Source organism: Nomascus leucogenys, chromosome 9, assembly GCF_006542625.1.
Source record: "Nomascus leucogenys isolate Asia chromosome 9, Asia_NLE_v1, whole genome shotgun sequence".
NCBI lineage: Eukaryota > Metazoa > Chordata > Mammalia > Primates > Hylobatidae > Nomascus > Nomascus leucogenys.
The window spans coordinates 103,939,233-103,966,702 of record NC_044389.1 but is presented as its reverse complement, the minus strand read 5'-3'; the positions used below and the strand labels follow the sequence as shown (position 1 = coordinate 103,966,702).

Sequence of the window (27,470 nt, the reverse complement as noted above, 5' to 3'; positions counted from 1 at the left end):
TCTCGTCTAACTCGTGCCACAGTGCATTTGGATCACTGGCCCAGGGAGTGAGGGTTCTCATGGCTTAGGTCATTTTCCCCCATTATCATGATTTATTTCTTCATGGTTTCATTTTTAGTTTCCTGTCGGTGTCATTGTGTGCTAGCTGCATGTACTTGCTGTTGTACTGTGTCTAAATGATTCTCTAACTTCCTTTGGAAAGCACTAATGAATAAGTGCTGTTTCTCTTCTCTATTGTTGGGTTTTTTGTAAAGTTGCTCAAATGCTCTCAGGTATGGCGGCTCTGAATGGAGGACTTGGCGCCACAGGCTTGACGAATGGCACGGCTGGCACCATGGACGCCCTCACCCAGGCCTACTCAGGAATTCAGCAGTACGCAGCCGCCGCGCTGCCCACTCTGTACAGCCAGAGCCTGCTGCAGCAGCAGAGCGCTGCAGGCAGCCAGAAGGAAGGTAGGTGCCGCCCTTGGCCCCAGGCAGGGCCCAGCCCAACAGGCAGCACTGGCCTCTAGAGCACGGTTAGAAGGTATCAAATTGAACTGAACCCATGTCATAACAGAAAGCAGTTGTTTTGTTATTCATGTTTAAAAAAAAAAAACAAACCCTGAAAGCTGGGCATGGTGCCCTACACCTGTAGTCCCAGTTACTTGGCAGGTTGAGATGGGAGGATCGCTTGAGCCCAGGAGCTGAGGCTGCAGTGAGCCATGGTCATGCCTGTGACTAGCCACTGCACTCCATTCGGGGAACACGGACATACCCCTCTCTCTCAAACAAAAGCAAAAACCAATTTATTTCAGTCTTTCTCATTTGGTCTTACAGTTACCTTCTAATTTAATTTTTCATCGATCTCTTCAGATGAAGTTCTTGTCCATTGTATATTTATGTATCACTCTGGCTTTGTAGATAAATAAATAAATGGTTTTAATTATTTCCCCCAGCTACATCTTCTGAAGGGTTATGGCATCTCTGCAGATCTAAGTCCAGGAAAGTTGATCGCCTTTCTTGCAATCCCCAAATATCCTCTCACTGCTCACCCCCTCCCGTAATTAAGTTCTATAAACTATTAATTTCCCATAAACTACTTCATAGTTGCTACCTGTAAAAAATTCCCAGGACCTCCCTCTCGCAAGTCAGCACAGACCATCACCTTTTCCCCTTACACAGAAACTACTTGTTGGTGGAAGGGGATGGATGGCCACAGGCTTCTGTGGGTCAAACACTCTCTGTCCTGTGTTTGTCAGGGTTTTGGAGTCCGCACATCCTATGAGTGTGTGGCTGGCTCTCAGCAGATGATGGTTTTCAGATGAATGATAAAATCCATGGTTAGGATTGCCTTGGTCTTTGTTTAACTGGGGGTCTTCAGGGAAAGCAAGTAAGTGATCAGTTGCCTTGCTTCTCTGCCAGTAAAGCAAAATAAACTCCAGGAAGTTAATGCTAAGAATAAATTAAAGCTAATTATGAAATGGTTCATGAGTAAGACCAAATAAGGATCATTGGTCATTCTTCCTTAATTGAAGCTCCTTTAGAGCAAAATCTGCTAAATGATATTTTTTCTGACTTGTTTAGATATGGGATAAAAAGCTAGAATAGAGAAGCACTAAGGGAGATTTTTTTAAGTTTCCTTCCCTTCTCTTTTACCCTCACCCCCCTCACCCCATAGTTCCAAACTGCTTTGTCTGAAGTGGGTTTTAAGAGAACACCAGTTTGTTTTTTTTTTCAAAGGAAGGAAAAGGTTTTTTCTTTGTATAAATAACATGGATATCACTTTTAAAATGAAAAAGATATGAAAGTCTAAGTTACTTTTCATTATTTCAACTTTCTCTTTACTCTTAGCTGTGACTATTGTGGTAGGCTTTTGAAACATGCACAGATGTTTAGACAACTGGTTCCCCAGGCTTGTGAAAGAGACCCTACATCATAAACATCACTTGTCTTCCCAAAGAAAGGCCCGAGTGTGTTCCTTTTCTCTGTGGTCTGAGTACCATGGTGACAAATGAGGGCAGAGAGCAGGGCCTTGTAGGATGATGATATCATCACACAGAGGCCAGAAGGCCAGTTCCCCACATGGTAGTCACCTCTCCATTACAGAGCAGGGCCTTCCAGTAAAGTATAGAGCAGTTTAGGGATGAAGTCTGGGCCCTGAAACAACATGTTTCTGAGGTTTCACCTGAGCCCACTACCCTGAACTTCCTCGCCTGGAGTTTGAGGGGTTACTGCTTAGCACAGTAATTCCCCTTCTGAGATTAAGATAAAATTGCCCAAAATAACCATTGCCCACTCCTGATTTAAGAGTGTGGGTTTTCAGTAGCATGCTTTCGGGTCTTTGATTTGTTCAGTTTTTCTTTGGAATCATCTCCTACCTTGTCATACCTCTCTTCTGATCCCTTTCTCACCCAGTTAATATGTGCTCAAGAAATTTAAACCATCTTCATATTAGTTTAAATAAAACATAATTTTAAAAGCAAATGATGCCAGGCAGAGCAAAAATAATAATAATAATAATGAATTCCAGATTTTCTACTCCACAGTTCTGTCCGAGGTTGCCAGACCTGGTGTGTTTTTTCCCCAGACAGGAAGTGAGCCTCTGACGGCCCGCCTCTGTCTATTACCTGCAGGAGGCGAGTCCCGTGAGGAATGGGGACGCTGGTGGACTCATACAGCTTTGTTCCTACAAACGTCCCCAGTTCTTTATGCCAGATCAAGTGCCCTGTGAGAGAGAGAAAACATGAACACCCCAACAGCCAGGACCAGTAGTGAGTGTAACAGAGAGTCTAACAAGTGACAGTAACGTGCACCGGGAGAAATCTGATGAAGGGGTGACTTGTAAACAGGTGTTTCCCACTTCTAGAGGAAGAGAGATGACACACAGGTAGAATCCCATTTTTTAAAAAGGTGTTTTGTTTTCTCCTCTTCATCTCAGCCACCTTAGTTGCATACAAGGGAGGTTTTCCATATGAAATCTTTTTTTTTCATTTTAATATTAAAAACTCGGGGCATATACAAAACCAAACTGTTTCTTGGTAATGGAAAAATTGGGGGATCTATGTCAAGAGATGCTGCTGACATTTTTTCTTGGGAATATAAGGAGCAAAAGGACAAAACCTACTTGTGTGTGTTTACTGGTCTCTTTGTTTCCTTGGTCTCTCTGTTGGGCATAGACAAATTCAGCATGAGCAACATTCTAGAAAGCTAGGATTACTCAGGCATACCCAGTCATCTGTCATGTGCATTGAAACTGTATTTTCTCCCCAGCTTCAGGAGGTGAGATGTACTTCACAGTTCAAACTGGGGCCCAATAACTCTCATTTGTGCATTTGCATCTTTTGTGCAGTAGGAACATGAAAGCTGGTAGCACCAAATCTGACCATCAGACATATCACCCAGGATGTGCACACACAGCAGCGCTCAGAACATCCCTTTCCAGTGTTTTAGGTTTTGCATCTTTTCATGTTCAATTTTGATTCCCTTAAAACCAGAAAACATCTGGGGACCCAAGGCCCCCCTGCAATTGTGTCCCTTTAAAATAGACTCCTTCCCATGCCCTAGAATATGGATATATCCAAGGAAATGGGCAGCAATATGGAAAGTTACAGTAGTCATGAAGACACACTTTTAAATGAGAAATCGGAAGACTTCATCTCTGTGGCTTCGATAGTTTGCCTCAAGAAGTTTTCTTTGTGTAAAGTCCCAATCATTAGGATACTTTCTTGTGATATATTTTGTGGAGGCAGGGGAAGAAGCTTGGTTTGACATTTTTACAAAGTTCTTTTTATCCTCATTTTAGTTTTCTTCATGCCACACAGATACCCTTCCCACATCTAGGGACCCCAGTGCAGCTATCCCCTGGGGTTGCCTAGTTGGGCAGGCAGGCCTGTTCCTCTCCTGTGAAGGCCAGGTGAGGATTCCTGACCCGCTGCAGAAGTCGCCTCACCGGTTCTGTGAGCGCCCCTCCTTGGAAGACTCCATGCCTGGAATGCCCAAGAAACAGCCAGCCCTCATCTCCCTCAGCTCATATTTATGCCCTTTTGTGCTGCTTTTAACTTTCAAATGGTGCTCATATGGGTGGGGGAGAGTCAGGAGAGGAAAAGCGAGGGGGGCCAAGGAGCACGCACCTCTCCAGCCAGTGGGGCCAAGATCTCCATCCTGCCCTTGCTGCCTGTGTTTAGTGGGAAAGGATAGGTGGACGGGCAGAGCTTGGCTTCCTCGGTCTTTGCCCAGCTTCTACGTCCACTGCACTCATCTCCAAGGCTAACGCCCAGGAGAGTCATTCCTCTCAAAGTCATGAGACTCAGGCTACCTTCTTTCCTTGCCTTGACTCATTGCCAGTCATTTCTAATAAAGATGATTATTAGACTGTGTGTTAAGAGATTTGGCAAATCAAAACTGGCTGGAAAACTAGGCAGATGATAGAGAAATCTCAGCAGCATTACTGCTACATCCATTATTCTCAATTGTTACAATTTTCTTAGAATGCACAGAGCACCCTTTTTTCCTTCTCAGAGCCTGTCTGTACCTGAGAAAATATGGCCACCCAAGAAAAACCCATGCCAAGATTATCTGTCCCCATTCTGCCCACTGTCACCTCCAGCCCCATGAAGAGGTGACTGAAATGCATGCCAAGGGGCAGTAGTACCTGTGACTCACAGAAGACTGTCAGTGGAAAGGAAGCCATTCGTAACCAGCATCTTTGGAAATCAGGAAAATCTGAAGGATGATTGCTTTCCTGAAAGGCACTCCAGCACTTGACATTTATCCATCTGTTTGTTTGTTCTTTGTAGGGGAGAAAGCTAAATGCTTAGCCTACCTGTTGTTAAAGTAGTCCTAAGAAGGGACTTTGGAAACTAAGACTCAAGGGATACCTTACTCTGACTTTTTTTTTCCTCCTTAGGTCCAGAGGGGGCAAACCTCTTTATTTACCACCTTCCACAGGAATTTGGAGACCAGGACATTCTGCAGATGTTCATGCCTTTTGGAAATGTTATCTCTGCTAAAGTCTTCATTGACAAACAGACCAATCTGAGCAAGTGCTTTGGTATGCAAAAGAAACTAAGCTAGAATATTGTAGTAGGTTCCCAAGTGAAGAGTCATGGGAAGGAAAATGTGAGACAATTTCAGCCAGGATAGGGCCTTCCCCACGTTGTGTTGGGCTCTGATTTTCTGGATCCTTGTAAGCAGATTTGGGCAAAGAAAGGAAGGCTCTGGGAAATTAAAGTCAATGCCCATACATTAAGTAATCTTCTATACTATAGTATTAAGGAATCTAACCACATTGAGCTAATCTTTCCCACTAATTCCTTAGCCCTCCGGGTTTAGTACAATTCAGACACCGTGGTTGTGGGCAACACCATATTGGGGGCTTACTGGCCTTGACGTACATGCACACAAAGACACTTTCACAGACAGACACCCGTTCATCAGCACCAACACACCCATGTGTTCAGGCTGCTGCGTGATCGCAGCTCCACGTGCCCGGGATGAGCGGCTGACAGATCTCACGGTTACATAGCACACCGCATGATGGGATCTGAAGGGCCACCATCGGGGAGTGGGAATGAATACGGAGTCCAGGGGCGTGCAGCTGTTATCAGAGCCTCAGCTGCCATGCCCCCTTTCCTCAAGCAGCCTGGACTCCGCCTCCTGTGGGTGTTTTTTGCTCCCTTAGGGAGTAAGGGATGCTCACAGAGTGGACTGATGTTTTACACCAAGACAATAGCATTCATTAAATATATTCCGTATTTCATTTTTCAAACCCTATTGGCCCCCAAAGCAGTTTACAGGCCAGGATGTTCAGAGTATATATTACTTGGCAAGCTCAGGGCCCAGTTTGAGTTAGAGTATTTGCTTTAATCACTCCTGCAATTTAATAATTCATGCCGGTGGGAAATAGTAACAGCATAAAACCCAGGTAGTTAGGTAAGGGCTGGAGGAAACACACAGAATTGTGTGCTGTAAAGGAAAGTAGCAAAGGGAGGGTGGTTCTCAAACTTAACTCTGGCTGGTAATGAGTAACCAGTCCAAAGAGAATGTTTTGGCTTCTAAAACTCTTATCCTAACGTCTAATTTGTGCTATCACCCAGGAAGGTCTGAAGGCATGGTTAAAGGACTCCGCATGTCAGCCGCTTACAGTCACCACGTTACCCTAGCGGCAAGGCTGTCAGTCGGAACCCATTCGGCGGCTGCTGTGGCAACTGTATAAACCCCTCTGTGACAGTTCAGTAGAGAAGGATATGCGAATTAAATCATTATGGGTGGGGTGTGTGTTTGAGCAAGAGCCTACTTTAGAGAGGCTTCCCTACATGATTTACAAGGCTTTCAGGCTGACTTTTGTGTTTTTCATAGCTAAACAATATTCTAGGTTTATTTGGAAGGGAATTCTGCTTCATGATTTGATTTGAGAAAATATTTACTTCCTTGAAAACCGATTGTTTATTAGCCTCCAACCTTAACCATGTGCTCATACTGATGTAAACCATAGCTGTTAGTGTCAGCAGACAATTCTTGAGCATGATGGACTGGTTTCCAGTTCTGCGAAACACTATAGCACCCAGGTTGCTCGGTGAGCCAGCCGCATTTCTTAGGGCTGCCAGTCATAAGGTAGTGCCCCGTTCTTTCCTAGTTCTTGGCCAGGTTTTGTTACCCATCTCACCTTTGTCCATTTCCATTCTGTAACTATCTTGCTGTTCCTTGATAAAGACCCCGAGGGAAAGGAAAGTTAGAGCACAAATCTTGGATCCCAGATCACATTTATTGGGAATGAGACTTAATAAAAATGTAAACAGCCACTTTGCAATCTAGCCTACCTCTGAAAAGCTGCCCAGTGTTATGCTGCATACCCATTTTTATCAGCCGAGAACTGGGCAGAAAAGTCATGTCCTCTTCTTCCTCCTCTAGTTAGTATAGAACCTTCCAAACAGCTCACGTTTAGACCTAAATGTAAATCAGGACAATAGCTTCCTGTCACCACTCAGATCAGCACCCTTTACAGCCTTGCTGTACCCCTGCTGCCGCCTCCCCCAGTGCTGGAACAGACTCTGGGACCGAGATCCTCTTGTCACTGGGTCTTTGCAGTTCTTTTTCAAAAGCATGCCCTCCGTGCTGTTCTTGGTGGAGGTCGTTGCTAGAGAGTAAGAAAGAGATGGGGAATTCTCTTCAGATACTAAGCCATTGACTATGTATCCCCCAGACTTTGGGAGATGCCAGGGAGCAATTTCCTTTCTGTTGAATTTACTGGAGCTTTGGAAATGGAAAGTGAGATAAGGGGAAAGGCCCAGCACTTCCCTAGTCTCCTTGGTATTAACTCCAAAATCAAGTATGAGTTATTCTAGAGTTTATTCGCTAATTGACCCATCCTCCAGCTAAACAGGTGTAGGCTGTGTGTGACAGACCATGGAGAGCTAGAGTGAGAGGCCGGGGCTTGGCAGTATCTGCTGTTCTCCAGCCCTTCCCTTCCCGAGCCTGCCGGTTGGCCTCACCTGGCTGGGACACGTGAGCCCCTAGGGGCCCCCACAGCCCTGGAATATTTACACCACTGCTTGTATAAGTAGCGTGTATGGACCTGGGGTTCTTTTGGAGAGATATTAAAGGACTGGAAACAATGATTTGAGCGAGCTCAGTAAGTGGAACTGAATTCAGCCAAACAAACAGTTGAGTCTGAGGTTTCCGTGTGTGGGGAGGGGTGTGTGCTCCATGCCGCCACATTTCCAGTCCAGCCAGCTGCTCAGTGGGCACGCCCCATCATCCACTCACGGTGGACTCACGATCAGTTCTGCAGAGCTGTGCTGGGCCCATGGGGCTGGCGCCTCATGCTGGCTCTTCAGCCCTCCCCAGAGCCCCGGCCCCCTTTTCTGTTTTCTGCTGGGCTTCCTCTCCAGGCTGACTCCCTCTCTCGGTATTTTCCAGGTTTTGTTAGCTACGACAATCCAGTCTCTGCACAAGCTGCTATCCAGGCTATGAATGGCTTTCAGATCGGCATGAAACGCTTGAAGGTGCAGCTGAAGCGTTCCAAAAACGACAGCAAACCTTACTGATCCTAACCCCAGAGGCTCCCTGCTCTCATTTTAGCTTTCTTAGGGTAAGTCCCACGAGCCAGCCTGTCTCAACAGGGAAGGCAGAGGAGGACCACATTGCCAACTTTCACCAAGAGAGACGGTTATTTTTACAGTAAGGCCTCCATGTCCCCACCCACTTCCCCTACCCAGTTTGCCATAATTAAAACTTGGGCTACCTTGTTTCTATTGAGTAAATTCCTCCTCCAGTTGTGCCACTGTATTCTCCTTTGTTTTGCAATTTGAATCTCCTTTTACCTTTTTTTTAAATTTTTTTCATTTTTGCTTTTTTAAAGAGGAGCATATACACAAATAAACGGCATCTTGAGAATTTAAAAGGCAAACAAACGCTAATGTGCAATTCTAACTCTGAAACCACTGGTGCCCCGAGAGCACTGCCTGGAGAATTCACCCCTCCTTGCCCGGCGCCCACCCCCGGAGGGAGGGCCCGGTGCTTAGAGGTTAACGTGGTGGCCTAGGAGAGGGAGAAGCCAGGAGAAGCACTTACTCCAACCACACGTCTTTCCACTACATCGGCTTGTTTTACTAAGTAGGATTTTATTTTAGGGTTCAAAGAAACATGACATTTATTGGTCAAATTATTACACTGGTTGTCTATTTTGTTATTGTTTTATTTTAGTTTTAGTTTTTAGAAAGGATTAATGTACAAAAAGATTTAGAGATCTGTTTCTTAAAGCTACAGGGTTTAAAAAATAAAAATGAGTGAAAATACTTGATGTTTCTTGAAAGATAAATTTAATAATAATAAATAAATACATAAATACATAAATAAAAAAGAAAGCCACAGGCCTGTAAATTTTATTTGTAAAAAAGCATTTCTATTTTTATACAAAATTTTTACTGCCTCAGAAATAATGGAAGTTATTTATTGCCTATTGTTAACTTATTGGGTACCTAAAGAGCAGTTCTCTGTCTAGCTAGAACCTTCTGAAGTAGTCTCTAGAGGAATTGTTCTAGGAATGGGCTTTTTTTCACCGTTGAACCCTAGACCTAAAGTTCATGCTTTATCCTCTTGTTGTTTGTATCTGTCTGATTATTTTGTTTGTAACTTCCATTATCTAGTTTACAGTTCAGTCGTCTGACTTTCCCCATATGTCACATTTGTTGAAACTGGACCTTCTCCCCCTGTCCCTCACCCCAAAACACCCGGAATCCATCCCCCTTCACTCTCTCCAGATGGATTCTCTTGGGGTTTCATTGTGCTGTGGATAAAGAGTGTAAGAAATGCAAATTATGTGAATGGCTCGGAGACTCCCTAATGACCTAAGATTTGCATTAGTTTTTCTCCTGCACCCTTAAAAGTGATTTTGTTGCTGCTGCATAGATTCTGTGTAACTTTTTTACTCTTCCTTGTTTTTTCCCTAGACATCTTCATGCCCGTTAGTTCATCGTTTGCCTAGCATGTCCCTGTGGCGTCTCAAAAAAAAGTTTCATCGTCCCGTCATTGTTTCTGATGTCTTTCTGACCTCACATCATATTTGGTTCTCCTACTGACCTTTGATCTAGTTTGACCTTTGAAATTTGCATGTGACCTCATCTAGCTATGAATTCTGGGAAGTCAATGTGAAAAACATTGCTGCATTCATGCAAGACTGAAATTTATTATTAGACAAATTCATTATAGAAAAAACCTGTGGCAAAAACGTTTCTTTCTTATTTTTTTTCTTTTCCTAAAACAGACTTGAAAGTATTATACAGGGATTGGCATTCTTCCCGGTCACTGGTAACAATAGCAATATGTGTCCAGGGACACAGAATGTTGGTTTCTAACAGACTACTTCCAAAAACAGTTTGAGAAAAAAACTGTCTGATTTTAAGTCTCTAGAGGTCTGTAATAGTTTTTACATTTTTCAGGCAGTGTAAAGTTTTTTGATAAGGCCATTTTAGGTGGCTCACTTTCTCATTAAGATATATATATAGAACCACTTTTTGTAGATTAGTATAAGAAAAATATTTACCCTGTTTTGGGGCAAATGCTACCTATTTGTGTCACCTTTTGCTGAACTCACAGTTAGACAATCCATGGTTTAATGCACATGAAATTACCTATATTTTATACTGTTTCAATGTACAGGAGAAAGGTTACTGTAAACTGTGTTATGTTGGTGCTTCTGTGAATTAAGTTGTGGTTTCATCATGAGTCTTAATGTTCTTTGTTGATAAGACAAGTTTAGAATTGGTTTACTTAATACAAAAAAAAAGAATTTCAAAAAAAAAAGTTGTTTGCTTAAAAAAAATTTCATGTGAGGGAAAAAAAAAAAAACCTATTCCAGAATAAGTTTTGTGTTGGCTTGTGAAGCATTGATGTCATTTTTTTTAATTGTGGACTATTTAGATGTGTTTGTGTTCAGCAAAATGTGATCTGTTTTTTTTCTTTTAAAGAAAAAAAAGTGAAAATATATAGTGCCAAATTCCAAAGGTACTTCCTTCCTAGAGCTTCAGTGTGTTTCTTGTGAGAAGTAATTTGATAACATGGGTATTTTATTATGTGTTTTGTATAAATCCCTAATATTTAAAAAAAAAAAACAAAACAAAAAAAGGTTAAAAAGTTTGTTAACTTGCTATCCTGTGGTCTTGTTGCCTGAAATTGTTATTGTTTGTTATTTCTCTCTGATGTTTTTTGTAAGACATTGTATAAGTGCCCATGTCCCACTTTTTTAACCACTCCGCACATCAGTGCTGTGAAGGCAACCTCACCATGTATTTTCTTCATAATCTGTGGAAACCTCTAAGGTGAGAAAGTTTTGAACTTTTAACCCTTTCTACCCAGAGCTATCTGGAATGTTGATGACTTTTTATACTGTCATGATTTGAGTGAGTTTGTTTTGGGGTGTTTCCAGTTTAGATTTTTTTCCCTGCATCCATCCTCTAAGTTGTTTCGGTTTGACTACTTTGTTCTTTGGTTAAGATCCAAAAGAAAACAATTCCACGAGGCCAATCTAAAGGGAAAAAATCCTACACTACTTTTGATTATTTCTCATTTTTGGGAAAAGAATTCCTAATGTGCTACTAGAATTCCTTCTTCAGTTTTTAACGAGTAATTGGATAAACCCTGAGGGAAAACGGAGGTAGATTGAGCACCTAACAATCCTGTGTGCTTTTGAGATCACGTTAGTGCTATGTCCTAGTCTGGAATATTTTCATATACCTTGCAGTAAAACAACTTTGTGGCAGGATAGTCTCTTGAGGGGTTTTGTTTCTGTTTCTGAAATACTCCTAAATAGTATTTCTAATCAGCCATATGCCGGGGCATCTCCGACCCCGGTAGGTACCTCTGAATATACCAGGTATCTGGAGTTAGAAGCCCATAGCCCTTTCCCAGCCTTTGTGGTTTTTTAATTGAATACATTTCATCTAAGTAAAGCTCAGTTCTTTATCACAATTTACTGACCAAATACCTAGCACCAGTTCCTGCTGCCACTTTTTAAAGTGCCATATGACTTTCTATGAACAGGTACCTTGCTGTCTTGACAAATCCTAATGTCACGCCTACAGCCCCAACACAAGCTCCAGCCTTCCTCTTCGGCATGCCCTGGAAGCTTCTTGGCCTCAGCTCCCCTTCCCCGCTCAGCACCCTGTTAGGATCAGTGTGTGTGGATGGGATAGCCCTGGGATGGAAAGGACTAGCCTCTACTGATGCAAAAAAAAAAACAAAAAGCAACACAAACGTTTCCTTCTTATAGCACATGCATTTACAATGACATGATTTGTATTATCCTCACATGTGTTTACTACTGCTGGGGCCTTCCTTCATCCTCTGAGGGCTATTTTGTACTTCCTGCAGCAATCAGCTTAATAACAACAGTTATTGCACCTGTCTCTCTCTCAGAACACAGTGTGTCTCGACACATATGTGGAAACACAGAGCCCACCACTTGAATTTCTAAGACCATTTCATTCTGAAACTTCTTATCAATTACCTAAATCTCAACGAAAAACAACTTTGATTTCTTTACTGAAGCCGACTCCCCTCCCCATGTCCCTCTCAACCCACCTGCATGCATCTCCCCCAGAGGAAACACTGAGGGTAGGGGACAGGAGGCTCAGGACATGCCCTCTGAATCGAGTGTTTCTTCTTCACAAGTCACCAAGAGAGGACATGAGGGGGAAAGTCCTTTGTTGCCCTTCTCCAAAAAATAACCTTCCACAGAGACAAACTGTCCTTCTATCCACTTTTATCTTTTAATATCAAAAGGAAAAAGCTGCAAGGGTGCAAAGGGCCTGTGCCAGAAGAAAACACAGGTAAACCGCTTTTTTTAATCAAGTGTAGAGAATAGTCATTTTTAATCTAAATTAGAGAATTGTGATGCAATGGCAGTCCTCAAAGGCGTAACGAGTTCATCTTTCTTTCACCATAGGGGTTATAGTTGGCTTGTGCTACTCTGGAATCATTTTACTGTTTGTTTTTATTATCTTAAGTGCTAATTAAAAAAAATAAAATTTTAAAAAAACCTGTAGTTTCATTACCTTTTTGAATAATGTCATACAAAAAAATGTATTTGTTTTTTTGTGCTGTGAGAATTGATGTTTGTAGATTAATAATCACTTTGTTTAGAATTACAAAATAGTTTTTAAATATTGTCTGAGAAAAGCCAAAGTTAATGCAACCTAGTGGAAACTGTAAGACCATTTGAGTATTGTTTGTTTTATTGATGCATTTGGATTTTGTTGTTTGATGGAATTTGAGCCAAAAAAAAATACGCAGGCTTTCCTATTTCTACAACTGATTGTACTTATGCATTTTGTACCAGTGGAACTTTTTATACTGGAGATTAAAAAAAAATGGAAATTTTTGTGGCTTGCTCTGATGGGCCCCTGACAATGACTGATTTCAAGTTTGATTTCGGGTTGAAAGAAAGAAAGTTGCTTTTCTTTTGAGAATTAAAAACTTTGGCTTGATTTCTTTTTTCCCTTTGCTTATATCTAGCATTAGAATTTTGTCTTAAAATAACAGCGGTAAGTTTCACTTTTTATTCTGTATTGTGCAGTTACACAATAAGGTAATTAGATTTAGAAGTATTCAGTCACTTTAAGTGGATAAATGTATTAGTTAAAACTTTAGGGTTTGCTTTTTTGCTGTTTAGATCAAAGTTTTTTCTGATTCTTCTGTCCTCATTGTGAACATAACCGTGTAGTTGAAACAGTCAGACTTATTTTTGTAATGTATGTTATTGTGTGATGCAGTTTTTTGCTTCTGTCTCCAATATTAAACCATTTTCCTAATACTTGTTTCTCTCTCTGCGTGTTGTATTGTTGGTAGTCATTATATGTTGGTGATACATCTGCACACCTCACTGTTTCACGTATCTGTTTTTTTCTCTATGTTGTGTAAAAAGATACAGTCGATTCCACTTAAGTGAATATCTGATTTGGGAAAGAGGAAACTGCACACCAGCCACCTTTGATTTATGTACAACCGCCCACTTGAACTCCTGCTTCCAAGATTTATACACGTTTTTCCTAAGGTTCACCTCAGTAACTGCCTTTGGGGTTGGATTTGCCAAGGTGTTTTACGGTCTTTTGACCACACAGGTTAATTTCCCCCTTCTCTCCCCTCCCTCATGAGTCTGTCACGCAGTTCTTAACATACATTCCAAACTGCTGTGGGGATTTCCTCTCCACACCCACGAGGCCAAACCTGCATCATTACAGTCCACCTCTTCTTAGACACTAATCACCTTTCTAAAAGAGGTGAGTTCTCCAGAGAAGAAAAATCAACTTAGCTGGTGAAAAGGGTTAAACTTAAGTCTATTTGTTGCCATCAATCAAAAGATATGTATAGAAAAGTCATTTAAATTATTTATTTCTACAAGCTAATTGAATCCAGGAGCAGCTTTAATTATTAACACTAACGGAAGAGAAGAGAAGTATTTCCAAGGGCTCAAATGGAAGCTGTACTCAGTCCGGTGGAGGCAGGGGGAGGTAAAGTTAAGTTTCTCACTCAAGTCGTCTTCATAGTTTACTGTCCTTTTCCAAACAAAAGCTAATAACGCCATACGCATCCACACACTCCCTCCTGGATGAACCTAAGTCTCGTGCCCACTGTCACCCCAAGGCCAGTTATCAAAAACTGTTCCTTCTCTGCCCTCAAAGACTGAAGCCGCAGGCCCTGTTCTGCCTCTGCTCAGGAATCTGATTGCTCTTAAAGTGCTCTTACAAGATTCCGTCGATGTTTGCTCCCTCTGTCTTATCTCTCCTTCCAGTATTTTCAGACGCACAAGCTCTGACTCAGGCCACCCAGCACCTGGCAGCCTTCCTCTGGGTGCCAGTGAAATCTCTCCCAGTAGGTGCTCAGGATCTTCACCCTCTCGTTGCAGCAGCCCCTCTGGCCCGAGATTGTATTTTCTAGTCTGCTCAACAACAGAGGGGCCTGGCGAGGTGGAGGAAGGGAGGCTCCCTCCCCGGGGCTGGCTGCCTCAGTGATAGTGATGCCACCAGCTCCAGCCTGCACGGATGGAGCTCGCTTCCTGCCACCACTTCTGCTTTCAGTCTCCTCATAGCCTTCGGCAGTCTCCTCTGAAAACACTGCCTACATTAGTGGGAAAGGATGGCTAAGGGCGTGATTTCTTTTTATTAGGGAGGTGGGAGGGGGATGTTGGGAGGCATGGGGGGTGATTAAATTATCATTTCCAAGGTGCAAGTGTTTATTTTTCAAATCTATAAGTACACAGATCCACCATTTTGGCACAAGACAAAATACTCATGCTAAGCAAAGGAAGAGAAAGACAAAGCCAGTTTTTGTTGCTTTTTTAAAGCAACAAATAATTCTCCAAAGAAGGGGATGAAAATGCTAGTTCCTTTAAGCACTTATGACTGTAAAGTTGGTCCCTGCTTAAATTCATACCCATATTTTTGAGTCGGTATGACACCGCTGCAGTGTGAGCAAGGTGAATCCGTGTGCCATGCATGGACCACCTTGGGATACCGCAGCACCATCAACATCCGCCTTGCTGATGGAAGCCACACACGCTGCCCAGCCCACAGCAGTTGCACGCAGCCGATGGGCTCGGACTCTTAGCTGGCAGGCTAGGACACACAGTGAACATTAATGTACTGTGAATCGTTCCTGATAAGTGAATAAAACATTGTGACCAAACAATCAGCTTATTCACTTATCAGGAATCGACTGTTCTGCTAATTTGCTGTTGTTGTTTTTCATCTCTGTTGTAGTTCACTATTTTTGCTGTGTTCTGTTTTCTCCTCTCATGCTTGGGCAAATCACTGGGAATATTATCTTCATGTGACCATGAAACGTTTCTATTGAGTGAAAATGATATCTTAACAAAATCTATGCACTTGCTATCAGGAACACAATACTGGATGTGTCTTATATATATTGAACTATATAGTACTCGATTTCTTAAATAAAGCTTAAGAAAGGACTCTGTTGTGTGTAAAGTTAATGTGATTATTTTTCAAAGCAGTGTTTCTAAGGGGTATTTTTGTTCTTTTAAGTCTTAAGTGATACAGGATATTTTTCATTAAAATTATATCACTGGCTTTATGACTTAATATTCAATAAATTGACTTTGGAAACAAAAGTTCTCCGGAGTGCATTTTAGCCAAGAGACCTCTGGAAATCCATCCCCTGCCTCGTGACCACGGCGAGTCTCTACCCGCACACCGTGGGTGGCAGAACAGAGCAGTCCCTTCATGGCCAAAAAGCCCACTAGGAAGCACCCAGAGTCCTCCCCAACCTAGAAAACCCAACTGCCTTTCTGGATGTGATCTCTTTAGGCCCAGAAGAAAGGGGACCAAAGAGAAAGGCAGATCCAGGAATAATGCTGGTTTGTGTCAATACTTTGCCAGAATGATGTGACACCGAAAGCATGCCCTGCTGGAGAACAATAGCCGCCCTATTCAGGACAGCAGAATGAGAGTCAGCAAGAGAAGGCATTTGATCATGCAGGATGAGAAGGGTAATGTTTCAAAGCGGTATGTGAGACAGAGACATCCTATAACAGTTGCAGCGCTTAAACGGGAGGCCTGCTGCTTGGCCCTTTGAAGGAATATTTTTGAAATTTTTCCTACAGGCCATAAGTTTGAACAGAATGGCATTTTCTGTTGGATTCCTTTTTTGCTTCAGGGTTTTATGTTGGATTTGTTTTTCTAGCTTAATGTTTGATTCTGAGAAAAACTCCTTAACTTCTATTTGCAAAATGGCACAAGCATCCTGATCCTTTATGAAGCAAATCTTATTCATCCCTGGTAATGAGGGACAGAAAGAGTAGCTAATGAAAACCCACAGATAATCCAGAATTATTCTTCCATTCTCTGCTTTCTCCCACCACAAACCTCCTACTCATAAACTTCTCACAAAAAAAGAAGCTTCTAATGAAAGTGAGGGAGCAGAGAAAGAGCCAAGCAGGAAAAAGCAGCCAAAGCCAAGGGCCTGAAGAGGGTACACCTGCTGGTGCCACGCAGCCCCGTGGGGAGCGCTTAACACTGAGAGACCCATGGTCCACAAGACCTGGGCACAGGCGCTGAAGAGCTGCCTGCGTGTGGGGCGCCCTTCACAGTCCTCCCTTGCCAGTCAGGCACCCAGCTAGAACACACCCCTTCTGTAAAGAGCACACAGCCAAGGGCGTCATGGGTAGGAGGGCGCTGAGTTAGTTGGGGAAGGAGGAATAAGACCAACATCTTCCCCTGTTTGTGTGCAGCCCTGATTCCAGAGTCCCCCATGTCTCCCTAACCAGGGGCTGCATGCTGGGAGACCAGCACAGAGTAACAGGTCAAGGCAGCTGGAAGTCACCTGCCGGGCAGGAGCTGCTTTCTGAGGAATACTCCATGTCTTGTAACCTGTCTCTACTGGTCAGCAAAGCACCCTGGCACCAGCTTCCAGGTGCCTGCATCAGGAGGGTGTTTTAATACAAACTACACACACACACTGTTCTCCAACTGGTCACTTACAGCTGAAGCCGCACATAAGAATCCCCAGTTGTGAGACATTGGAGGATCCTTCTCTCATGAAGCTGCTGGGCCATGTATAGAAAGCTCTCAGGTGCATTCTCTGGGAAGCCAGACTGCCTCAATGTGAATGTCAGCCCTACCACTGATTACCCAGGGAACCTCTGTGCCTGAATTTCCTCATTAGCACAAGGAGGGTCAAAATAATACCTAACACGTGGGGTTGTCATGAGGATCAACTAAGCCAATACACATAAAATGATGTGCTCAGGGTCCACGGCGCTGTGAGCACTAGGCCAGGCCGCAGGTGAATCGGAGCAGCCACACCTACAGGCAGGGCAGCAGAACTGGCCTCTGCTGGCCTGGCCTCTCACCTTCTCCCAGCAGGTGTCCACTTAGCTCCCTGGGTTCCCTGGGGAACTGTAGGCAAGGTCTGATCAGAAAGTACAGCTCTTCCAGCAAAGCTCTCTGCACCGACAAGTCCCAGAACAGGCCTTTCCCCTTCAGAGACACTGTCCACTCTAGCGGCACCTCCCCTTACGGGCTCACACACCACACAGCTCCAGGAAGCCACCAACTCATCCCACGCTAGGAAAAGGCAACGATTCCTCACGCAGATCTACCCCTTCCTACCTGTATTGTATTTAGGCATCACTTCCCCAAAAGAAAAGCCTAGCTGTCCAGTTTGGACCCAAGGCAGGAATGACAAGGTCACCTGTAGATGTGTCTGTAACAAGCCTGTAGGTTCCAGGCCCTTCCAAGGCAAAGCGGTGCTCAACAGCAACCTGAATGGGTGTATGACCACCTTGGGGAGACCAGAGGCCAGACTTCTGAAACAAGGGCAGGCACACGGATGCAGCCAGGCAGACAGCACCCGACCCCCACCCCCATCCTCACCCTGCTCCCAATTCACCACAGGCACTCTGCTTTTGTTGTCTTTATTGGTGATCCATGCAGAAGTTTGGAAAAATGATTTTGCCACTAAAAGCACAAAGACAAAAAGTCATAGCTTTAGCAGAGGGTGACTCTTAAGAGAGACTCTCTGTTACCTAAGCCTTGTGGCAAATGGTTAAGGTCTTCGGAGTCATTCTCCCCTTCCCTCCTCTCTCCACCCACTTCTATCTTCCCGCATTCTTTGCAACGCTGCAGAACATTCGCTATTTACAGTGTGCTGTTTCCATGTCACATGTGTCTGTCTCCTCAGCTAGACCATGAGCTCTCTGAAGGAAGTGACTTTGTCTTGTCCATCACTGGATCCCCCGTGCCTCACACAGTGCCTGCCATCTAGCCAGGGTTAACATGCTGGCTGGTTGAGGAGACTCTGGGAAGCAGCAGTGAGCATGCTGGGGCTGGGGACAGGCTTCTTTATTCAATTGTGGATGGGCTCCAGGGGGTGGAAACTGGAGACCCCCTGGCGAAAGTCAGGAGCCACAAAGTGGGGGCCTAGGGCGTGGGTGGGAATGAGGGAGAACCACTGCGGTGAGCCCCCTACGCAGGCTCTGACTGGTGGCCCCAAAGCTCCTCAGCTAAGGGGTCCCAAATGGAAGACTTGCCTGCTATTGAGGTCAAGCCACCTCAGATGTCCCATCATCTCTTTCTGCACCCGCTCGGGAACATTTTCTATCTCAACAGAAGTTTAACATCTCAGAGATCAGAAGAGCCACAGAACTAAGCGCACATGAACAGAAACTGTGGAGACAGGCGCCTGACTCAGGCATTCCTGAGAAGCGGATACACTCCCTTTCCCCCATCTCCCACAGCAGCTCCTGTTGGGGCAGGAAAAGGCTGACACCAGCCCCCAGCCCTGCACAGCACAACCGAGCCATTCAAACAGACTCGGATAGGCACAAGGTCCCTGCTACTGCAGGGATGCCATTTGGTGGCAGGCACGCAGGACATGGGCTTGGATCCTAGTTCTGTGTCCCAGCACAACAATAGCTGCCACACAGTGAGGACGTATGCCGCTAATCATTCATTTGTTCAAAACACATGTTAAAGAGCTACCCTACGGCAGGCATTCCGGTAAGGCCGTGGGTGCAGACAGTTAACACATCATACCCCTCCCTCTGAGAGTTTGGCCATAATTAGCTTCTCTGCCAAATAAGGGAAAACAGGTAAGCAAGTGGATGGTCCAGGCAAACCTCTCTCCCCACACAGTGGACACTGCATCCCAGGGCGCCCACACAGATTACGTGCTCAGAGACAGTTCTATGGGACTCTCTACCTTAGCTGAGCTCACTGTTGCTCAGACTCAGCATCGCCCCGCTGCAGCTTCAACGGCTGTCCTGGGGGAGGATGAAAGACAGTGGGAGACAGGGCAAGAAGCTCCCTAAAGCTTCTACACAACAATGTCTTTACCAGGCCAGAGCTGACCAAAGTGGCCCAAGTGCTCCAGGGTCACGTTTCCCAACCACCCAACTATGACACATTCTTCCCCATCTACAAAATGGGATCCAACCAACAGCTTCACATCTTTAAAAACTATGAACTGAAACCAATGTTGGGTGCCTTCCCCTCAAGGAACACAATGAGTCTGGGTAGGTGGGTAGGGGGGATGTAAGAGAGGACAGAGCCTTTGTGGGCCTGAGAGATGGGGGTTCTGGCAAGAGAAGAATGCCCTGCTGAGCTGATGCCGCAGTCACCACCCACCTGGAGTTCCAGGACCCCATGCCCCGCTGGCCCAGCTCTGCTCGCTTTCTATCCCCCACTGACTGCATCTCCCCGGAGGTGCCCCATTCAGCCTCTCCTACAGTGTCAGCACACCCCTGTTCACAGCCTCAATTTCTGCCCAGTAGCAATAAAATGTTGGTACTCACTTGCCTGCCTTCCCTGGCACATGACGCTCTGCAGAGTAGGTGTCAGAGAAGGGGAGATTCCCAACTCAACTCCCCAGCCGTGTGATGACAAGGCCAGGCAAGCAGCCCCTCAGGTTGGCCAGAGCAAACCAACAAGGAAATATTGGTGATCCGTCGTTCAAGAATGTGATTATAAATATATGTCAAACACCTCTATAATTACAACCATCCAGGTTAAAATTTGAATAATTCACAAACTTACAGTGTGGTACGAATTTGGAAACATTGATCTGAAGTAATGTTTTCCAAATTCTATTCTACAGACATTACCCTGCAAGATAATCTATGGGAAAAATAAGTTCGGCAGCCAAGAAGGTGTGAGGAGTGCTGTTAACCCAATCCTCCTGGAAGCTGCCCATGTGCAGTCACTTAGAAAAGCTCTGGGACAGCTCTGCACCCTGCAGCAAAGACCTATCTAGTTCACCTTGTTCATCCCAGTGCAAGCTGTGCTTTCATTCTTGAAACTGTCATCCTATGATACCTATTAACCGGAGGGGTGATGCAGTGCGGTGGGGAAGCATGTGACTTTGGAACAAGGCTGCCTGGGTTGACCATGGCTCTGCCACTTACTAGCTTGAACCTTGAGCAAGTTCCTCAATTTCATCATCTGTGAAACACAGGACACCAACAGCAGCACCTACCTATATGGGAACTATTCCTAACAGCATTTATAACACAACAAGCTCTAGAGAGGTGTTTATGAACAACCAGTAGAACTAGTGTCCTAAGGCACGCGTTGGGAAACACTAGTAGAGAACTGGAAGCCCTGTAGAATTCTGCAGACGTCACCTCTCCCTAAGATTACAGACTGGTAGGAGAAAGGGTATGTAATTATGACTCAACATGTTAAGTCATGACCAAGGAGTATGTGCAGACTTTGGAACCCAAAGAAGGGAAGGAACCACATTTCTAAAGGTGAGGAAGGTTTCAGGAAACAATCTACAGCCAAATTGACAGAAATCCCAAAACACAAGCAGGATTTCACCAAGCAGAAAAGTAGAGGATGACTGCGGCACATACAGAGTAGGTGTGCAGTGTGGCTGAGGACAGCGAGCAGCCCGACTTGACTAGAGTGGACAGGAGCCGGAAGACGGATGATGCACTTCACTGGAAACGCGGCTGACATTAGGTTGTTACGGGCCCCAGATTCCAAATTAGGGACCTTGGAATTTCAGTCTACAGGAAATAAGGAGCACCAACGTCAAAAACAACCAGTCAACCAAGGAAGGATCAGAGTGGGAAGTGAACTGAGTAGAAGAGGAAAAGACTAGGGGCAAGGAGACATGTTTCAAGGAAATTCAACCAGTTCCGGTAAGCAGAGAAGAAAGAGGCAATCAGACCAGAGAAGGGGAAAAAGGGTTGAGAGGTATTTCAAACACAGCAAAATACTGGGTGTGACATCTAGAGAAAGCTTAGAAATGACAAAAAAAAAAAAAAAAAAGTGGGGGATGGGGCAGAATTCGGAGTGGGGAATGGAGAAGACCAAGGCTGTAGCCAAGGTCCTCGAGATGGACACAGCAGTAGCAACAGCATGTCCTGGGAAGTGGTGGGTGATAACTTGGGCTCATGTCAGGTTCAAATCCATCCTGGTCTTGTTCCCAGGTAGGGCCAGCTACAGATGTGGGCAGCACAAGTAACTGGGTGGGAAGCAGTTATAGGAATGCTGGCCCCACTCTGCAAGACTGTCAGAGTGGGGGAAGGGCCTGTACTGAGCATCATCTACAATAAGATCCAGGATGATGGCATGTTATTTCTCCCCACCCAGAAAGGACTCCATGGAGGTACTCTGGATGAGCCGGGACGTTAACATCGGGAGTCCAGATCCCATTCAGGAGCCCATTTTGCCCCCCAGTGACCTTCCTCCTCTTCCTCGCTTGCTGACGGATGCCTGGGATGTCTATCCAAAGGAGATGGTTTAGTCCCTTCTCTCTCTTCCACACGGGCCAGAAAATTGCCAAGCTCCGTCTACATCCATGAAACTACATTGTGACATGGCCACTTGACATGGGAATATAGTGACATAGCTAAATTTATAGGCTAGTGTGTTTTCAACATTTTCTTACCAGCAATGATGCTCAAATGCTCTCACCCTATCTCTAATGCCCCTCATGCTCTTAATCACATCCTCAGCCTAATTGCATCCTTGGGCGTCACTCGGGGATAAGGATAAAGTTCAGGGATGCATTTTGGGTCAGCAAAGTCCACCGCACACATTACATGAAAATAAAAATCCTTTTTTCTTGTTGTCCTATGTCAGGATGGCTGCAACAAAATTTCCTACCCTGAGCTGTGATTCTTTCCATCTCCACCTGGGTCAGCCGACTCTCCAGGTAGTATTAGCTCACCTAATTAGCTGCTTTCCCTCACTTGCAGCTGAAAACCACACCTAGAGCACATCAGCACGACCCGCCCTGTGTGAAAGCCCTGTTCTCTTCCTGCTGACGTTCCACTTTGAAGCTAATTGCCCTGGCCAAGAATACATACCTACTAGTGTGACCCTGAAATACGCTGCCGCCTGGTGTTTTGCCCGCCAGCTCCCGGCATCCAGGCGTCTTCTGGCCAACTGCTGGAGACGCTTGAGCACCACCCTGTGCCAGGAGCAGGGCCCAGACCAGTGTTGTGCCACCTCGTTCCCTCAGGCGGCACCTGCCATCCGCTATGATCCTCAAAACCGGGAATGGCTCTCTGCTCCAAAAACTTCCTCCCTAACAAGCTCCACTGATAAATTAAAGGCTTCATTCCCCCATCAGATAAAAGGCTAAAACGCAATGAATGATCCCGGAAAAAGTTAAATAACAGTTCCACCTGGAAACTTGAACGGCCCTTCTTGGCAAGGTGATTTTAATCAAACAGAATTAGAAGACACGGAGAACTTAGAAGAGGGAGGTGGGAGGATGTGGTCGACGGCTGCCCAGGGACAAATCACTTCTACCACGCTGGCATATGGCGCCTTTGCTATGTGCCAGGCACGGCGCTGGATGGGCTTTTTGTGCATCATCTCATTTACGCGGCAGAGTGACCCAGTGAAGTAGGCATTATTTCCATTTTGTAGGAGAGCAAACGGGTTCAGATGTGAAGTATCAGTCTAAAGCCAAACGGCCACTAACCCGCACAGCATAATCGTTACATTCCACAAGGTCCCTGACGGCCACCTGGGCGCACAGGTGGTGAGAGCCTGGGTCATCCCACTACCACTGGATGTGCCCTGGTGGCGACCGGGGCACAGCCCACTGTCAGGTCGATGGGAAAGCCTGCTTGGCACAGAGGCTCCCGCATGGGTGCAGGACACGCGGCAGGGCTGGTCACAAGCCATGAGTTCGCTGCCTTGGCCTCAAATGCCAGCTGCAACCCCCGTGAGCCGGGGACACCCTGGCGGAGCGCATGCACGCGTCGTGGCCTCCCTGGGCTAGCCCGGCGCGCGTGACTGTCTAATGGGGCCGGCGCCAGCGTCCCAAACCGCGAACTGGGGCAAGCGAGGACAGAAACGGTTTCTCCACTCACAACAGCTCCTTTGCACTCACATCCCGTCAGTTTGGGTGTCCCCTGGTTGGGACATTAGGTTCTGTTGGTTCCGCTTTCCGCAGGCCTAGCCCTAAGCGTCGGCGGCGGAAGGTGGTGGGGTGGGGTGGGGTGGGGTGGGGACGGTGCGTGGCTTACCTGGCGTTAGCTTGGGATCCCACGCGGCCAGCTCTTCCCCTTCACTGCAGCGTCCTCGTACTGCTTCTCAGTGGGTTGGCCCTAGCCCCCATCCTTGACCCTCGACCCCGGCGGAGGTGGAGTTAGGCCCACCGCACCTAGGGGCGCCCCTGGAGGACAGCACACGCCTGCTTCCGGCCTGGAGCACCTGCAAGGCCTCAAGGAACCCTGGGACATCCGGTTGCTGGCGCATAGCTCTCTGGGACGGGACGCAGGTGAGGCAGAGTGGGCGGAGGCGCTCAAAGCCCGCGTCCACGTTCTGCTCCCATGCCCTGGCTGCCGGTGCCTGCGGAGTCTACTGCCCTCTATCTCTCCTGCTGCAGCCAAGCAAAGAGAGGGGCAGGGAGCAGCTACGGTCACCAGAGCCACTTTCTAAGGCACTCCAGAACTTTCCCCATCTCAGGCAGAAAAATAAAACCCAGGAAGAATTCTTTCCACTACTTCCTGTTTTACACTAGACCACAATTCTTAAACTTGGAAGCCAAGCATTTGGTCCTTCGGATATTTTGGTCTTTTTGGTTTCACTATCCTTTGGGGTAGAGGTGCCAGAGAAAATACAGGGCGCTCAGTCTCAGGAAAACAATAAACGTAAGTATCATCCATGCATTACTTGGGACGTACTGAAACTGTTGTTTATCTGTTATTTTCAAATTTAACTAGGCATCCTCTGGTTTTATTTGCTAAATCTGGCAACCCTACTTTGGGGAAACAGAGGCCACTTCTGGTACCCTCAGTCAGGGTAGTGTCATAGGGAAGAAGGCGTGTGTTTGTCCCTGGGAGGTAAGTGATCTTGATATTTCACGATATCATCTCCTCACACACCAAAAAAGCCACCCCTTCCATGAACGTTTTTAAAGGAAGCATAATAGGGGCATTTTATCTGCCAAACCCACAGAGTTGTATCCTCTCAGGTATTTATTTGGAACAAATAAAGCTGTCATATATTACATAAGATAGAATGCACATGTTTCTGCAAATAGCGTTGATGCAGGGCAGGCAAGCCCCAACACTGCTTGACTTTGTCCAGTAAAGAATTCAAGAGTGAGCCCCTGGTGTTAGCAATCTGTTATTGAACCGTACTGCTCCTTGCCGGGCTAACTCATAGGCAGTGTGCCCACAGCCACACTTGTGGGCTCTTGGCCACTGCATTTATATCCACTTGTGCCCACTTTCAATCACATGCAAATTGAGGGTTGGGTTATTCAGAACTTTCTAGGAAAGAGGAAATAACTTCGAGTCACTGCCTTGGAAAGGGCCAGTAGCTTCCTGGTTGTTGCCATGGCGTTGGTAAACTGAAATGGCACTGATGGGAGTGTCTTATGTGAATGAGCAATGAGGGCAGCCAGGCACCTGGTTTTGTCACCATCTGCTGGTTCCTGCTGGTTTTTTCACTTCATCTTGTGGGGATAGGGAGGTAAGTCCTGCTGGTCTCCTCCCTCGTTTCCCTCTCAAAGATTAGATATTGCTACTTACTCTTAAGGGGACAGCAGAAGAGCAGAGGTCTTTCTTCTGTAACTGCTTCTTCCTGATTTTATGGGCATAGGCCCTGCCTAGTGTTGGAGGAGTAAAATCTCTGGACCTGATCTAAGGGGCCCTATGGTAGGATGTTTGTATTCTCCGAGTCAGACAACTGGATGGGTGGGAAGCCTTGTGCAGCATCATCTTCACATGGAATTGTCATAGTCTAGAAGACACAGACTTTACTAGGAAGTTAAACAGTGATCAGGCGTGGTGGCTCACGCCTGTAATCCCAGCACTTTGGGAGACCAAGAGAGACGGATCACCTGAAGTCGGGAGTTCAAGACCAGCCTGACCAACATGGAGAAACCCCATCTCTACTAAAAATAGAAAATTAGCTGGGCCTGGTGGTGCATGCCTATAATCCCAGTTACTCAGGAGGCTGAGGCAGGAGAATTGCTTGAACCCAGGAGGCACAGGTTGTGGTGAGCCGAGATCGTACCATTGTACTCCAGCCTGGGCAACAAGAGCGAAACTCCGTCTCAGGAAAAAAAAAAAAAAGAAGTTAAGCAAGGGTCAAAAGTTTGTAATAATAAAATAGCTGTCAAAGATCTTAGGAAAGGTAAAAAAAACAAACAAGTGAGAATAATAGGTGTGGTTTATTATTGCATACACTCTTCCTTGTCATGTCATTTATTTGTCCATTTGTGAAACAGCAGCTTTAAGTCTTCTAGGGGTTCACAAGTGTAAGTCATGTTGTCCTCCTCTTATACCTGTGGGGACCTAAGAGAAACAGGTTTCATCCTGGACAGGTGTACCCAGCTAGTGATTCCCTGAAGTTTAATAGCAGTGAGGACACTTTACAATACCTGGTAAGTTGTAATTCATCCAGTGGTGGGGGGGTCCTTTTTAAAAAATTTTCAGTAAGGCAAAGCTGCTGGTTGAATACAGGAAGCTATTCTTTTCTTTTATGGGAAAGGGCAATCCTTTATTTTCATAATATTGAAAGACTGTTTGCACCTTGCCTAAATTTCAAGGAGAGGCACAGTGAGGCATGTCCAACCCCCTATTTCCTGTCATTGCCTGAGTTTTTCAGGTTTCTTTGGGATTATCTTTGGCTGAGGGACTTACAACCAACTAAACATTCTAGGCCAGACAGGAATGGAGGTAGGCAGGCATTCATTAGCCCTTAAAACCCTTTTAAGCAATATAAGAGTCAAAACCTAAAAGCCAAAAATAAGGTTATACATCAAGGAAAAACCAAGAGTACAGATTCAAGTTATACTAGGAGAAAACATTGCTTTTATAGGCCTCTAAGATAAAATATTTTAGCATCAGGCCATAACAACAGTGGGAACCAGAGGAAAAACTATTACAGGCGCTGATGAAAAAGCTAAAGGAGATGGTTATCATCACAGGCCTTCTCAAAGGGGGACAATGCTGAAAGCAGCCTGACACAACAGTTGAACTTTTGAGTTAGGAATCTGTATTAGTCCGCTTTCGTGCTACTGATAAAGACATACCCAAGACTGGGCAATTTACAAAAGAAAGAGGTTTAATGGACTTACAGTTCCACGTGGTTGGGGAGGCCTCACAGTCATGGTGGAAGGCAAGGAGGAGCAAGTCACACCTTACATGGATGGCAGCAGGCAAAAAGGGAGCTTGTGCAGGGAAACTCCCGTTTTTAAAACCACCAGATCTCGTGAGACTTATTCACTATCATGGGAACAGCACGGGAAAGACCTACCCCCATGATTCAATTACCTCCCACTGGGCTCCTCGCATGACGTGGGAATTGTAGGAGTTACAATTCAAGATTTGATGGGGGACGTGGCCTAAACATGTCAGAATCTGTGAAGTTTTTCAGAGAAACAAATTATAGAATTGAAAAGCAAACATTTTTATAATTTTATTAACAGCAAATCTATACCTTAGGAAAACCTTGTTTTAACATGGGACCATTCTCTAGAAAGACTATTAGAAACAATTCTCTTTTAATGACAGCCAAATTAATTATACACAAAATTCCTTTATAAATTCCCCTTTACAAACCTTATCACAACTTAGACCACCTCTGACACACTTGGACTTTCTGACTTGTCTAATACTACTGCTTATTTAAATAATCAGTCATTCTACCCTAGGACAAGAATTTATCACATAAGATCTTTTTTATAGAAAATTACTCTTTATATCCTTCCTTAGCAATAACTTTTTTTTGCATCTCTCTTTTCTACTTACTGGTTTCTTTGTATTTTGAACTTCCTTTTTAATAACTTCTGAATTAGACAAAGACTATTCTTTTTCCCAATAAAGGATACATCTTCTTTGGCATATTTTATATAAACCTAGGAAGCAAGAAATCCTAAACTGCATATCAGATATTGGGACTTTATAGATAAGGAACCATTCTATAATTTTAAGACTTTAAACCACACAAAAAGCTCATCATTTAAAGCCATTTTAATCATTCTAAAGCCTACAAATAT

At 45.0% G+C, this 27,470-nt stretch overlaps 1 protein-coding gene across 24 annotated transcripts in view; it reads left to right on the top strand.

The window, feature by feature from the left end:
- CELF2 (CUGBP Elav-like family member 2) overlaps positions 1-15,448 on the top strand; it is an 867,108-nt gene extending 851,660 nt beyond the window's left edge. For 10 of the 24 annotated variants that reach the window (XM_030819332.1, XM_030819326.1, XM_030819324.1 and 7 more), the window contains 3 exons: positions 255-452; positions 4,888-5,031; positions 7,899-15,447. In XM_030819332.1, the coding sequence (XP_030675192.1) occupies positions 255-452; positions 4,888-5,031; positions 7,899-8,026 (470 nt within the window). In that variant the 3' untranslated portion in view covers positions 8,027-15,447. Of the gene's footprint in view, positions 1-254; positions 453-4,887; positions 5,032-7,898 lie in introns of all 24 variants that reach the window. The other 14 variants (XM_030819314.1, XM_030819322.1, XM_030819320.1 and 11 more) reach the window with 3 other exon arrangements.
- The last annotated feature ends 12,022 nt before the right edge of the window (positions 15,449-27,470 follow it).